This window comes from Rhopalosiphum maidis, chromosome 3 (assembly GCF_003676215.2).
Source record: "Rhopalosiphum maidis isolate BTI-1 chromosome 3, ASM367621v3, whole genome shotgun sequence".
Classification (NCBI taxonomy): domain Eukaryota; kingdom Metazoa; phylum Arthropoda; class Insecta; order Hemiptera; family Aphididae; genus Rhopalosiphum; species Rhopalosiphum maidis.
The window spans coordinates 39,661,801-39,678,801 of record NC_040879.1 but is presented as its reverse complement, the minus strand read 5'-3'; the positions used below and the strand labels follow the sequence as shown (position 1 = coordinate 39,678,801).

Here is a 17,001-nt window from a genome sequence, read left to right as displayed (position 1 = left end):
ACATACAGAGGAACCCTGATATTTATTATTTATGAAATAATTCTATATTAGTATTTATAGTATTATTAATATTAAATTTTTAAATTAAAATTGATAGGAATAAAACAATTTTTAAATATTATTTATCTTGTAGCATATTATAATATTTCATGTTTCTATAATAATTATATTATAAGACTTTTGAAACCGAGTTAAATTATTTATTTAAATAATTGTTGTTTAAAAAAAAATCTATGTATGATAGGTATAAGTTGTTTCTTAGTATTATGTTATTTTTAATACTGATTAGGTGAAAATTAACCACTGAATTTTTTAGTGTAAAAAAACTTTTAATTAATTCAACAAAATTTAAAAAATGTATGTTAAATTATTAGGGTATATGATAAAATTGGATTCAGAATATTATTCGATTATTGAATATTTGATATTTTTAGTGACAAATCCCATACAATTTAATAATATTGTGTTAAGCATTACAGATTTTATTTCTAAAACAAATAACCACTTCACTAACTAAATGTTAAATGTCCTGTTAACTCATGATTTTAATGTTTAAATTGCAGTTTTTCATTTAAACTAAAATTTTTATTTATTATATTAATGCACATTTCCCCTAAAAATATAAAATTAATTAAAAATGCAACATTTTTAGGAAAAAAAAATTGTCACAGCCATACTTTTTTCCCGACAATTTCTTAATTATATTTTACTAATTTTATGTTCAATACTCTTAGTGTAAATAATTTAATTATGTGATGCACGAGCACCATTCATATAACCTATCCATCTTTTGGCTGTAGTTTGTATAACTGTTGCATTGTCCAGCGTTGACAATAACAATAGTTGGTTGATATGTGTAGCGTGGTAATCCCATCGAGCAATATTTGGCGCTATATCAAGTGTTACATGTCTGAGATCATATGCTGATCTTGAACCCATGTCAAATAACGGTAACAGATTTTTTAATGATGTCATACCTTGTTTCCATAATGAATAAGCTTCTTGTGAAACCTAAAATTATAGCATTTTATAAAATATAGAATATAAAATTATAAAGAGTAGAAAATTTTAATTACCTTCGAGCCATTAGGAGCCAATGAAAATAAATCATATAATCCAATCAATGAATACATAAAACCATTTAAAATAAATATTGATGGAACTGTAGGATATTCATCATACCAAGGGTGTAAATCCATAAATTTAGACAAAACACCACCATTTTTACTCGCAATTTTAAATGGTTTTAAAGCGGTGTGAGCTGTATTTAAGTACACTTCATTGCCACCAGAATGGTGAAATGCCCTAGAGAGCAATGATATTGCTTGACCCTGCCCCATAGCAGATAACCTATAGAGTAATATGTAAGTAATCAAGTAATGTATGTAATCAAACTTAGAAAAAAAATACACATTCTGTGTATCTTAAAGGCTGTAACTGAAAAAAATATTTGGAAGGGATTCAACTTTTTTTTATAATAAATGTTGAAAAATTATAGTCAATATACTATACTTCACCTCCAATATATTTTTACTTTTAAAAATTATGGGGAGGGGAGTCTGGATCCCTGGATCCTCCCAACCAGTTACGGTCTTGTTATACACTATATAAATTTATATTATAATTAGCAATACATTGTTAATATACTTACCATCCTGGCTTTAGTGGTTTTATAACAGGAGATATTTTACGAGTAACAGGATTAATCCAACCACCAGACTCTTTATCTTGATGTTTATTAAACCAACGTGCAGCAGCATAAAATTGACTAATATGATCACTAGAACTAAGTGTTAGGTTGTCCAGGAATCCAACACCATATAGTTTAAAATCACACAACTAAATAAAATCATAATTGATAATTCAATAAATGATTAGCATTAAATTATAATTATAAACAAAAATATTTTGATTATAATGAAGTGAAACTATAGTACCTTATATTTTGAACGAAACATTTTTGTTGTTGTTTTTTTTAATACATGTAAACCCTTTTGTAAGTCAATTAATATATTTCTTGTCAATTTTTTCCAACCAAACTCTCTACCACAATTCATTCCATGATAAATATTATGACCCTATTGAAAAAAAATAGCTATAAATAATTATGGTGTAAAAGTATAATTATAAATATGTTTTTACTAATTTAATTAGTAATTATATAGTGATATAGTAAAAACTATTTGAAAAAAATTAAAAACCGCATAAAAATAACATAAATAATAATAAATAAAATAAAATTATTATTTTTCGATAATAATTATAAATTATTTATTATATTTTGTAAGGAATTATTTCAATCACATAATATTTAGAGGACATCGTACACACATAAAAATAAAACATATAAAATACAAATAACTATTTTTTATTATTTTTTAATATTATTAAGCGAATTTGAGCATTTTAATTTAAGTTTTAAATGGGTATAGTGGCGTATTTACGGAGGAGAGGGGTTTTCGAATTCAATCCCCCCCCCCTTCGTCGTAGAAGTTTTTAACTAAAATACCTAACCAGTATGCATGTACAGAGTTGTCGATAAACAGATTGTAAAAATATTGTCCACAATCAACAAAAACCATAATAGTAGAGCGCTGGTAACCGATATTGACACTTAGTCGACAAGGGAGAAATTTGTTACGACGATACGGTAACGGCACGACAACATTTTTTCAGTTATAAATTAATATTGTTTGTATTCATTTGATTTCTTTATTCCTAGTTTCAAAGTAAGATAAAACAAATAAGCTTTATCATATAATTTTTAAAAATAATTTTAAAACCTCCCCCAAGAAATTATTAAAAATACGCCACTGAATGGGTATACCTTATTTTAAAATGAAAATATTAATACAAACCTAAGAGATGCCCTAAATAATGTTCTTAGCTTTAGGTTTGATAATAGGTCAATTGACTTTAATATGAAAGCTAACAACATAAAATGAATTCTGCTGAACGCAAATATGCTATGTTTTACCTTAGTTAGATCATAAACAACACAAGGGTACAGTATCCTCTCAACAAGAATAAATTTTATTTCATAAATGTAAAATAATTAATTTTACCTTTGCAAATATAAATGTTTTAGAACATATATAATGCAGATTCCATACTTCGTTTTGTTCCTTTAAATCTTTTATAGTGATAACAATACTACTACTTGTTGATAAAGATAAAGCTACATCAAAACTAATGAAAAATTCCTCTTTGCTGTCAATTTTCAATGAAATTGGTTTATCTAAATAAAATAATTTTATAATAAAATGATTAATTTTTAACAACTAACAAGAGTCACCAACTAGCCAATTTTAAACATTTTTAATAAAATATAATGATGAATAAATGTATTTTCTGATATTGTGGGTCTGTTATTTCTAACATTTTTGTTATTTAGTTTTAACGTGCAATACCACTGAATTATTTTAATTGCTTTCAACTATATTAAAACTACCTTGTAGCTGGAATTCTAAAGAGATTTAGTTTTAAAGGAAAATTGTAATTCGGAAGTACAAACCGTTCTGGATTAAACATTTTTTTTTTAAGTAAATTAAAAATCTTAAATAAAAAACTTTGCATAATTTAAGTTCAACATTTCAAAGCTGCTTTTTCAAAAATAAATTTTTTAAAACATAATTAATAACAACCTTAACATTCTTAATGATTTAATAAAAATCAATTTAACCAATTTAATTTCAAATATAATTGAGTTAATATTTTAAAGCTATAGTATTTGATATAATAATAATAAAATTGTGTTTGTTATTAATTTTAAAGTATTAAAAAAGTGCTGTCATACATGTTTTAGATCATGGAAAGTTTGGTAAGTCAAAACAGATCTCCATAAAAATTAGTTGGTGACCCATGGTCTAGAAATATATTAAGTAGTCATGTTATAATGTAGATAAATATGTATTAAATTTACCGGTACTGAAAAAATCAATAACATTACTATTGACTTGCGCATTAAATGCTATTTGTATTTTTGAAGTTTCAGGAATATTCCACAAAGGATTTAACTGACCATCTTCTAAAATCCTTATTTTTGGTGATGGTAAAGTAAGATTTTTGCTATAGTGAGATAACCCAAATTGAGCTATTTGTGTTGGATAATAATAACCATGAGGATTCCATTGAGTTGATACTGGCACTCCTAAGATTATTAAATAGAAATTTTTTTTTTCAATTTAAATTACACAAATATTTTATAATTTATTAATATACAATATATATAATTATAACTTGAAACTTGCCTTCAGAAGCACTAACACATTTTACGCGATCTCTTTCTTCAACTTTATAATTTTGGAAATTAGTAAACACACCCCGAGAGTCATATTTTCCATTTTGATGATATATTTTGGAATAGCTATGTGACCAAAGAAACTTTTTTTTATTTTCATCAGTTTCAATAATTTTTCCATAAACCTAAACAAATTAAAGAATTAACTTTGTTTGTGATAGTAATTACAAAGTCGTTAAACATAAATGCGTTATGCATGTAACTTTCAATTAGTATATGCTATTATAATAACATTAATAACATTAATAGGTAAATTGTAAATAATATATTCATGCAGATTCCAGACATTAATACCAAAAAAGTACAAACCTCAAAATAAATTTTTAGAAATGAAAATGGAATATAAACTGTGCTATTTTTTAAAAGGCAATCCACATGAAGGTTATTTCCATTAATGAGACAGTCTATTGGCTTTATATTTTGAACTAATGACTGAAAATAAAAATGCAATTACAATACGTAGTATGATTTATTTATATAATTTAAATATTTAATTAATTTATAAAATTGAAATACTGCAGTACATTACAATTTACAATATCATAATTGAGATTGTCATTTTTTTTATTAAAGAATGTATTTTAGAAAGAAGTATGATAAGGGCATTTTATATAAACCTTATTTTTCTCTTTGCTTTTATAGTTCTTATCTACACTACCTTATCACAATTTATTTATACTATAAGTACTATAATATAAATTATACATTAATTGATTAAAACTAAATTTATATTTATTTTTTTAAATAAATATAGTAACAAAATGTATAATACTGTTTAGTTTTCAATAATATTTTGAATTAAAAAAATAAATAATTATAGTATACTGAGTTTCATACTTTTTTTATTTGAATGCCATTCAAGAAACAAAATACTTTGAAAATTATACCAAGTAGAGAAAAGTATAATATAAATACTTGTTTAATATTAGCTGTTTTTGAATTATAACAAAATAAAGAAATTTAGTTTTGTCGAAAACTAGTTCAGCTAAAAATTCTTCTTTTTCCTATTTGTTTGTTTTTTCTGATAAGTTTTTGAAATATTAAGAATTTATAATTAAGACCTTTTTAAGGTGTAAACTAAATCCAATTTGCAATCAGAAAGCACACTCAAAGTATTTTATTATTTATCAATGTATAATACATGTACTCAACATTTTTCAACACATATTATTTTAAAATTAATACATTCATCACACTGCTCAGAATTTAAAATTAATTGTGACATTGATTAAAAAGAAATAACAAATATTTTTAATATACTTGACATTGTTTACATTATTAGTAGTATTTTATTTAATAAATATTAGAATAATTTGTTACTTACTTCATAATTAGGTTTGATATTCTTTGAAAATGTATCAAATGTTTGATTTGAGCAATTGGACCATAATGACACTGTGCATATTATAATAAACGTAGAAAGAACTAAAAAGAGCGTTCTTATATTTAATCTCATACTGGTTTAATAGTCATTTGAATAATTTAATGATGAATAACTGCAAAAAAAAAAAAAATAATAAAATAAAACAACATTCTAGTACACTTATTATTTTTAAAATACTGTATTATAGTCCTTATTTTATAGATAAGTGTGTTATTTATAATTTAATGATTGTTTTACTATTAATTATTTTATAAATGATAATCATATCAAATAAAATTATTATCTAAGTAGGTAGGTATACAATAATAAATAAATAATTACATATTCATTAAAAAATTATGATAAAAGTATGTAATTTTTTAGGTACTGACAGTATTATATTTTATACCTAATTGAATTATTTAATTATCTTATTATACCAAGAATAATTAACTGATAATCGAATATTATTAAAATGACAGCATATGCAATCTGAATTGGTTATAAATAAATAGTTAAGTAGATACTTATACAACATACGCTTAAAACGATTAAAAAATAAATATATAGGTATTTGCTGTATCATAATAGTTAATCCGAAGAAAGAAAAAACTATAAGTGTATTAATGTTAAGCCATTAACTTATTAAAAAATATTAATTCTTGATTAATTCTAAATTATGATAATAGTCTATTAGCATTTGTGAGATACTACTTTTGTTATTCATATTAAGTAGGTTATGCAATATTTAGCCAAAATATAACTATTTCCAGTTAGAATAATGAGAGTTTGAAAACAACTTAAATACCCAAAATTAATGAATCTTGTAATGACAATTCTACATAAACTATGAGTGATATTATAATACTCTGATTATAGGCATTTATTTGGCCCGATCACTGTAGTCAAACAATGTATGAGTAGACCAACGTGGACAAATACTACAGTTTAATAATTGTGCAAATGTATCGCCTACTAAGCCTGATGTACCTGTATTATTGATGCTATACAATGTCCAGATAGGTGGAATGTGACGGCAGTCCAATCATTTTAAACGATCGTCGACAGGAGACAATGATAATTATTATTTCTGCGACAACTGTCTCGCGACGAAATGCTGTCCATCAAGACATCAGTAGTCTGATCGTTCGGTATCGAGACGGTCAGGGCGCACAATCATTAACAAAAAAAAGAAAATTCTCGACAGTCGACAGTCTTAGCCTACCTACTGCTAATGAATAACTGTTAGCTTTTATTATTTGTCGCGTCGGCCCAATGGACCAATAACTACGGTTGTCTTATTAATATTATTTCGGCGGACCGATCATAACTGAAAATCGCGACGGTGAACGATGATTATTGTTGTTACTTGTTATTAAGTGTAATAATATGAATAACATTATTTCGTGTCGGTGCACTCGTAACTCTTAAAGTGATAACTGATAACGAGACTGGATTTTGATAACTACCGAAACAGCGCGTGCGAAATAATAATAATATACTTCCTAGTGTCGTCTAGCGCCGTAATTGTCCGTCGAAGCGCTAGGAGTTGTACGTTTGGCATTCGCGCCTTGATAAAAATGGTCACCCAAACGTGTAGATAATAAAAAATAATAATCTAAGTAAATATCGTCGTCCGCGGGGGGGGGGGGGCTACGAAGCATGGTTCGATCTACGTCCCCGAGCCCCGCCGATTTCGTCTTTACCCGCATTTTTCAGCCCTGCCGACGTTTTCCCGTCGTCGAGGTTGCTTTGCGGGTACGCGCCGCGCGACGTGTACGATCTACGCGCGATCGATACGACGTGTGTAAAACCGACCTTCGACGGCCAATCGCTTTGGGAACTACTCGCGCGATGCGTTTTGCCGTTGGATTTATTTATAATAATAGCGCTTAAATCGTTTTATAGTTACCCGAACAGAGAAAAAATATACATGTGTCCATACGGTATACTGTTAATTGTTATTACAATATTACGACGTGTGCACGTTTGTGTGTGTGGTAATGAATAGTATGCCTAATTGTGTCCGCGTTACCTATGTGAAATTATAATTATAAATAAACAATTATTATTGTAGACGAAATTCGTTAAAATACACGAAAAGAGATTACCTATAGGTATGTGTCTCGTTATTTGCGAATCATACGATTCGTTTATGTAAAACGACGTCTAACGCGGAATTTTTAGCGGCTCCGAAACGGCTTAACTGCTTGAGGTTCGGGTTTAATTCGGCTTCGATTTACAACTCAAATTGTATCAGGCTTTATTGCTTTAGGCGTAGGTTCCCATGATTAGGCAGGCAGGTGCGAACACCTCTCCGGTGGATATAGCGTTATATATATGGTTTTGAAATAAATTATAGTTAATAAACTAACTTACTAACGTAGGTACCTATTACATTGTGTTTAAAATACTACTTAAAAATTAAAAAGTGATGTTATTCTTATTAAAATTTAACTTATAATGTTTATAAAAAAACTGTATTTAACTTATTTAAGTATTTTCAAATTTGTTGGTTTCAGTATGAACTATTTATGAGAAACTTTGTTTTGTTTTCAATTTTCAATCCTAACTATAAAAAATTGAGAAGTGGATGTTGCTTTACTGTACAGTAGGTTAATAATGGGTCATTATAATAAGTGTAATGGATGGTGTGACATATTTAAAAAAAATGTATTTGAAATGCCATTATATGTAAGAAATATAATAATATACTCTAAAAGTTTCATATGCCCGCGAATAATTTTTAAATTATAAGTTATAATTTATAACAAAATAAAATAATTAGTCATTTTAGTTTAAATATGTGATTTCGACCGAATTTGAACTTCAAATGTGTATAACAAAAAATTGTCTTTGTATATATTTAGATTTTATGATTTCAATATTATGAACTACTCAACTACAACTACTTATGAAAAATCATGTATAAAATTTTCAAAATTTAAAAATACATGAAAGATAACTTAACTACAAAATAGTTTATTTTTTTCGATTTTGATAAATGTCAAATACTCAAATTATAAACTTATAATACTTATAAAAAAACATAACTTATGAGTAGGGCTAGGATTTCTATGCATTTGCATGCTTTTTTTCCTTAAGTCCAAATTGATTGGTTGTCAGATATGTCCACGATTTGGCTTATTCTTGATTAAATAGAACAATTTTTATTTTGCATATTTTTAACATAATGCATATAATTACAGCATAGATGTAAATTGTTGAGAATCTTGTTAATTTTAAATGGTATTTATTTTAGGAACGTCTTATTGGTTTATTTGTCGAATTATCGTAAATATACTACCTATCAAATTAAAATAGACTTAAGAGGACGTCGTACCCACATGTGTTGTCTCCGCCTTACACACGTACGAATAAGTAAAATTTGTTTACATGCTCTAACAACAGCATGTATGATGTGATGTGGAAAGGAGTTTCAACCAATATAAATCTTCTATATAATCGCCGGTCTTTCACATTTGAAAATTTAAAAAAAACATAATTTTATAATAGCATGTAATATTAACTAATATTAAAAAAAAATTGTTCTTGGATATTTTGGTAAATAAAATGCATATTTTACAATTGTTTACTACATAAAAAGCACTAACCCTACTTATGAGTATCCTTATACTATTTTTTTAAACTTTGTTACACAACAAAAAAATTGTTTTATGGACATTTTTAATCTGTGTCTTTTTTATATTTCAATAATATTAGTGATCATAATATGCTTAATTAATATAGCTAGGCTGTAAGATATTTTCTTTCATCAATAGAAGGTGTTTATATAGGCAACCCAATCACGCATTCAATATTTTCACGATTTCCTATTTTCCTCGCAAACCATTGCATATATAAAAATTGTCCTCTCATTTATAATTATATAACTGTCCAAATTCTAATTTTTTATTTATTATGATTTTTTGTTCAAAAATTCAATTTTTTAATTAATATTATTACGTTTCCAAAAATTTATATAGATAAAATCTTCAAGGATCGACGTAGATGCATCCCTAAATGATTTTCTAACTAGTAAAAGTTTTTTAACTCAATTATTTAGACGGTAAGTGAAGATTTAAATGTGAAGTTTTTTAAAAAAAAAAAAATTGGTGGGTTTAGCGTTTTAGCAATTTCTCAATTTTAAAATTAAAATTCAACGTTTTAGAGAGCAGAAATTTGATCTTGAGATATCACTGCATTGAACCTCGAAGATTTCAAGACAATACGACCAATAATAAAGGAGTTAGTACTTCAAGCTGGATCTCAAAACCATGTATCATGTGTTAGAATAACGAGTTTTAGAATGACAATTTTTAGAAAATTTATGTCTTAGAATCTATCTTTATTTTTGAAAATTTTGCTACTACACACTTTACCATTTTTTTTTTTTTTAGCATATCTAGACAAAGATTTTTAAGGGTTGTAACTAGTAAACATACACTTTTTTCGCCTATTAATAATTTGCTACTGCACGCAAAAATAGGGACTGCTTAGAATATAAAACTTTTAGAAATATTCATTTTATTTACCTACTTATAACATGTTTATTGTCTACATATTAAACATTATTTAAGACAATTTCTTCAATAAATCTGGTTTCGAAATAAATAATTGTATTTTTCAATTAAGAAAGTTTAACAATACCCTAAACCGGTATAATAATACTGAACATTCTAAATTTGAATTATCAAAAGCAACAACAACCTTATGAATTATGATTTAGTTTTAGATATAGAAGATGAATACATACGATTGAGCAAAGAATTAAATTGTATCGACAATAATATTAGTAACATTGTAATAACGGTTAGCAGATTAAAGTTATGGCGTATAATATGATACAGTATTTTATTGTAATTTCAACTTGTTACTAGAAATACAAGTCCTATCAACTAGAATCAAAGAACTTTTAGATTGTAAAAATTACGACTAAGTAAATTTTCTAAATTTTAAAAAAAAGTTTAAGAAATATATACACAAACGATAAAATATGTATATCATACGAATACAATACTCTATTTAAAGAAAACAACTACAATAGTACAATTACTTATTATACGTTCAAATTACAATACACCTTGAATACCTTTTCAAAAGCGTAAATATTCTTGATTTCGTAGTGTATTTCATCGTTATAATAATCTATAAGCACTTATTAGTACTTATTTGATGCATATTCAAATATTAGGTTAAATATAAGGAAGACATTCTGATTAATAACAGTAGTTTATAACAGTAAGTATATTGTCTTATATGAACGTCATAAACTCATAAGTATACAAATTATAAATGATTTATTAAATTGTATTACATACTTAATAGAAGTTTTTCATTTAATCATATCAAGAATAAATCTATTTAGTGTTGTTAAGAATCACTAGTGTAGTATTAAGAATTTAGTAAATTGTATGTAAGCAATTTCATTGTATAATATGTAAAATTCGTCGCCATCATTTATTGCAATGTAAGTATGATGCAGTCAGTCGATCATTCGATCGTATGCGATAGGTACAATTAATAATTAATAAACCGTTTTACTCTAGCCGTGTATTTATAAATTATTATTTTTAAATCTTTTCGACTATTCTCAAAATCTATTAACGCTGAACAATATGTAATAGAGTATAGTCCTATTAGTAAATCACAAATTATTGGCAAATGTAATATTATGTTTTTTAGGTATTCAAAACTTTTGTCCTTATCCGTTTGTGGATGTGATTAATTCCACATAGAAGAACGAAAAACGGTGAAGTCTTAAGTTTATCGATAGATAATTTTTTGTAGATTCCATTAAATGGTCAGCGTCATAAATTGTCCAGTAGTTAAATACATTGCTTTCAAAAAGCATAAAAAAACATTTTCAATATACTTTAATATTAAAAAAAATATATATATAATTTCCTTGTCTGGTTGGCTGTTTGAATGTTGACAAGATAAAAATATATCATATCAATATCCAACCAGTTATCCATATTACTCTATTGATAAATATCTGCTCTTTGATTACCAAACATAGTTTGTCAGCTTAAAATAAATAAAAAATAAAATAAAAGAATTATTTGATATGAAGATTATTGTGACTAAAATTACTTTTTTTTACTTAACTCCTTATATGTTATAATCTGTAGAAAGTTTTTATTTATTGTCTTTTTAATTTGTCAACAAACTAATTTTTTTTTACACTATTTAAATTCAAATTTCATCTATAAAAACAAAAAAAATGGAAATAGTGACTTCTTGTATAATGGATATTTACATTCCTATAACTAACTATTTTGTATTCAAATCTTACAAATCATACATACTTTACAAACTTACAACTTATATTTTTTAATATATAAATTAGAATTGAGTAATTTAATTAAATTTTTTATGATTACGATAAGAAACAACTCACCGTAGAATCAATTAATGATTCAATTTAAATGAACTTGTCAGTGGTATTCACAAATCACAAACAAATTAACAAGTTGAATTATGATTCTTATATCTTATGATTAAATGTTCACTAAACAGTCTAAACCAGTTCATTTAATTGCATTCTTGAATCAACTCACTAAAGTAAATATGTCCCATCTTTACTACTTTTTTTTTTTTACTTGTATTTAATGACAAACATATTAAGCAAAATATAAAAAATATATATTTATATTTAAGCAATATAATTTTTAATAGATTTATAAAATAACAGTTTCATAATTTATGTAATTTATGCATAACTTATGTGTGTGTTTTATGTGACCATGTACCTTATACATAAAATATATATAGATATTAATCAAATAAATGCAATTTTTAAGTTTTATTTATAGTTTATAAATTCTGTTGAATGTACAACTGATAATAATATGTACCTACAATTGATTTTGAAACTGCATTTAAAAAAAATAAATTATAATTACAAATAATTACATCATATTCAACATATGTTGTATCATATTGTTATAGGAAATGTGTATCTCTCGATGTATTTCTATAACATTATAATGCTAATGTCATTGCTTCATTGGTATAGGTATATAAAAGAATACAAATGCACACATCTTTTGTCATATTAGTAAGAATCAAAATTATTATGAATTTTATATTACGCAGATTCACCTATAGCACCACAAACATACTATTTTTGGGAATTTAGGTTTGTTTTTAAGTGTGTGTTGGTCACTTTAATAGTTTGTCTTATGAATAAAAATATTGACAGTTAGTTGACTGAGTAATATTATAAAAAATATATATATATATTTTTTTTTTGGTTACATTGTTACACAATAATTTTTGTAAAGGTCCATTCCTAAGTTTCTATCAAATGTCTACTAACAAATACAACTTATAAACAAGATTTTCGATACTTCGAAATTTTTAGTTTTTAAAAACCATTTGACCTTTTAAAACGATGTTTTAAAAATCCTTATTTACACTTTTTAAATCAAAAATAGTTCGTTACAAGGATCAATTTAATGTTTTACGACTTTCACGGTCTTAACTCTCACGGTTTTTCTGGAAAACAGCTCAAAAGCGAAATATCTTTAAATTTACGATTATACAATCATTGGATTTTAAAATACATAAATTTGAATTGTACAATAATTATACAATGATAAGATATGAGAAAAACCTAAGTTTGTGAATAAAATTGGGAAATTTTATATTTCATTATTGGTACAATTGCATTATGGTTCGGCTCCAATTTATGCGTTTCTTATATGAGAATTGCTGGCTGAAAAGCATGATTTAAGATAATATATATATTTGTGTATCACGATCTAGTTATATGTATATACATAAATATATATATATATTATCTTAAATCATGCTGAAAAGCGTGGCTGTCATCTTCGGAGACCGAACAGCCCGAGGCTCGGCAGCTGGTAGAATCATAAATAATTTTATTCCCGCTCAATTCAACAAATTTACAGGTGTCAAGTACATTATTTACAATTGAACAAAACCTAAAAATAAAATATTGTGGAATGTAGATGTAGATTGTTGAGTAACAGTAGTTATTAGTCAACACAGAATATAATTGTTATTTGTTATACATTTATATTCATAATCATAGTAACGTAACGATCGTTTTTGAACTCGGCGAACCAAGCACTTCGGAGCATTCAAGATTAAGTTCAGTCAAGCTTATCCTGAGATTTCATGAAAATTGAAGAACAATATAACATCTGACGATAAACAAAGTAAATTTGAAATATTTGATATATATTGATATTCTTCATAATGTATGTAAAAAATAAATAATATTTTTTATTAATTTCTTACAGATGGTTACTTATTTGTTTATTTGATAACTTATTATAGTAGGTAACAGAGGCGGCTATCTTATAGTAGAAGTGTAGCGCCTGCTACATTTTTAATTAGAGGTGGATGGGATGGGTTGTCTATGTAATTTTTCGTAAGCAAATAATACAATAATACTTTGGAATATTTTAATAGTATAATAGTAACTATTTTTTTTCAACATGCTGAATAAACTATTCAGTAGATAGGATGTTATATGGATGAATATTATTGAGGTTGGGTGATTACTTCTTATGTTTCGCTACACCTATATTTTTAAGGATAGTTGCCACTGGTAGGTAACCTAATAATTCTAATATTATATAATTGCACAATGCTTTACAATGCTTGTTTAAGTGATATTTATTTCATTTTTATTTTTTAGAATGGCAAGAACAAAGAAAGTTTGCAAGAATGTTAAAAAAAAATTTAAATTTGATATTAAAAAATTCTGAAAGAGAGGCGCTCTGAAGGAAAGCTTTTGAAACAAAGTGCTGAACTTGATGAAGATATGACAATTATTTACACCTTGTATCAAGAAAGTATAAACCAGACTATTGGTTTTGAAGACAGCGAAGAAGTTCATCTTGAATTAATGAATTCGGATCATGTTGACCACTCTAATTAAAATATACGCTTTAAAGAAAATGCAGATACTGATTCATTGTGTTTACAACGCTTACAAATTATGTCAATTGAGAGAAATGAACTTAAAGCCAATATTCATTTTAACCATTTAATGAAAACAAACTGATCACCTGAATTTGGTGTATGTTTTGAAAATAATAAATTCTATTCATATTATCTATTTAATAAATAAATATGATAAACTTTTTGCCTAAAGATAACCATTATTAAAACATAAATAATTATATTTTTCAGGATGTTCAAAATATTTTAAGCAAATGGGGAGCCGATTTCGATATTTGAAGTAGTGGTCCATCATTAAAATATCAAAACATTGGGCGGCATAATTTTGAATTAGTAATAACATTCATATCTCACAATATACTAAAAAATAATAAGAAATTTAGTGTTGCCGAATTGCTAACGATAGCCAAGTAAATGGTTACAATATATTTTGATCATCTGTTGGGACAAATGATAAATGTGGTTAAAGGATTATTTAGTGTTTGTATCAAAACAGCATTAGAAGAAGATAATGGTACTAATATTATGTCATTTGCTCAAGAACTGTATTCAAAACACAATGAAGATGATTTATTAAATATTATGATTGTGGATTTATTTTACCTTTGAGAGGACAAATAATGAAAAAAATGTATACTTACTTAACATATAAACTATGCAAGTCACTTTTAGGAAAAACTGATGATACGAGTGCATTTCCATCTAGCATAAAAGAATGGTATGTATTATTTATGATAACACTTTATAATAAAAGCTTTAGATTCTTCACCCAACTAGTGTCTATAAAACGAATTGCTCTTAAAAACATATTTGCATATATTATTATTAACAAACAGTTTATATAAACTGTTGCGATAATCAAAATAATAAACTTAATCTATCGCTTATACTTTATTATACATAATATATTTAGGAAGAAGTACTCATAATCTCACCATTATTCAAATTTATAAAATACATAAATTGTGTGAAAACACGAGTAAAAAAGTAATGAAGTTGTACTTTATTTATTTTTATAATTGATATAAAACTTATCATTAAGGGATTGGAAGCAGTGATTTTCTGTCTTTGTCTTACACACGAGGAACATAGGAAAAATAGCTATACGCGCTTGACAAAAATTTAGGTACTTCTAGTTGTTCGATTTAAAATATGTAAAGATAATTGAATTGGTATATAAGTTTACTTTGCATCGGTCAAAACATATTTTTAATATATTTAATAATAAAAATTGACAAATTTATAAAATTTAAAATGTTTATTTTAAATAATAAAACAATCGAAAAGTGCTTCGACCGATGCCAAGTAAACTTGTGTACCAATTAAAACATCTTTACATATTTTAAATTGAACAACTAGAAGTACCTTAATTTTTGTCAGCCGTATAGCTATATTCCATGTGTGTTAGACAAAGACAGAAAGTCACCGCTTCCAATCTCCTTAATAATAATCATAAGATATTATTAATAAAGTATTGCTCTTAAAAAAAATTTTGTTTAGGTTTGTACAAGATTTGGTGGATAATATTTATTTAAAAAAAAAATCCAAAAAGGTATCTAGTGTTATTAAATTATTAGAACATGTCGTGGTTGTATTTGATTTATACAAAGAAGAAGAAAAACTGAATGATATGTATAATTTTTGAATGCCGCGGTCGAACCAACTGGATTGTCAGATTCTCTAAGACTCATTAATATTTTGGACCAATGGAAGTTGCGGTTATTCTATATACATGTCAACCGCAAAACTAATATTAATTATAAATTGAAATTTTGAATATAATAATACTACAATGCAATTGTCACAGATTTATGAAAATTAATTGTAATAGCTAATAGGTATAAATAATTTATATTAATTGTATTACAATAATACACTTAATAGTAACTCGGATTGCCGATTATCAGATCACACTATGTCTCGTAACATCGTTTGTGTTTAATTCAGTTCATTGATTGCTGATTTTAAATTAATATTGTTTTAAAATGTCATTATTTATTCACTGTCAAGAATTTTTAGTATTGTATTTATTGCTCATTATTTTTTTATAATTTCATTAAATTACTAGATATTTAGTATTTGATTATGTGTGGTTTTTATTTATTTTCAACATGCTTGTGCATCCATGTATTGTTCCCGCATGTAAGTTGATGTATGAACTGCACTAATAACATCACTGTCCCTAAATATGAGACCATACTTTTACAATAGACAAAAGCTTTATCTAGAAAGGACTTTGTAGTCAAATCCAGACTAGTAACACTTTAAGAAACAGGTGCAATAAAAAAAAAAAAAAATCATAACAGATTTAAATGGGAAAGTCTTAACAGAAGTTGTATTATCATATATTTTTATTTAACTAACTATTCTGAATGATTTAAATCTCCAATTATTT

The 17,001-nt window shown here is 25.8% G+C and overlaps 1 protein-coding gene and 1 pseudogene across 1 annotated transcript; one reads left to right on the top strand and one right to left on the bottom strand.

The window, feature by feature from the left end:
- Window positions 1–379: 379 nt before the first annotated feature.
- Window positions 380–7,110, bottom strand: LOC113555611 (D-glucuronyl C5-epimerase-like). The gene is made up of 10 exons (XM_026960069.1): window positions 6,654–7,110; window positions 5,625–5,796; window positions 4,610–4,732; window positions 4,251–4,425; window positions 3,923–4,150; window positions 3,066–3,238; window positions 1,938–2,078; window positions 1,652–1,839; window positions 1,077–1,350; window positions 380–1,011 (listed from the first exon to the last, which is right to left on the bottom strand). Exons 2-10 carry the CDS (start codon window positions 5,754–5,756, stop codon window positions 745–747), a joined length of 1,701 nt encoding a protein of 566 aa, XP_026815870.1. The 5' UTR covers window positions 5,757–5,796; window positions 6,654–7,110; the 3' UTR covers window positions 380–744.
- Window positions 7,111–13,479: 6,369 nt separating this feature from the next.
- LOC114253678 lies at window positions 13,480–16,355 on the top strand (annotated as a pseudogene).
- The last annotated feature ends 646 nt before the right edge of the window (window positions 16,356–17,001 follow it).

Bases quoted from the DNA above. Each gene is read 5' to 3' on its own strand.
- LOC113555611 (XM_026960069.1), bottom strand. From the start codon at position 5,756: ATGAGATTAAATATAAGAACGCTCTTTTTAGTTCTTTCTACGTTTATT. The intron at 2,079-3,065 runs GTAAAATTAATT...TTTTTTCAATAG, and splicing joins AAACATTTATATTTGCAAAG to GGTCATAATATTTATCATGG. The intron at 1,840-1,937 runs GTACTATAGTTT...GATTTTATTTAG, and splicing joins TGTTTCGTTCAAAATATAAG to TTGTGTGATTTTAAACTATA.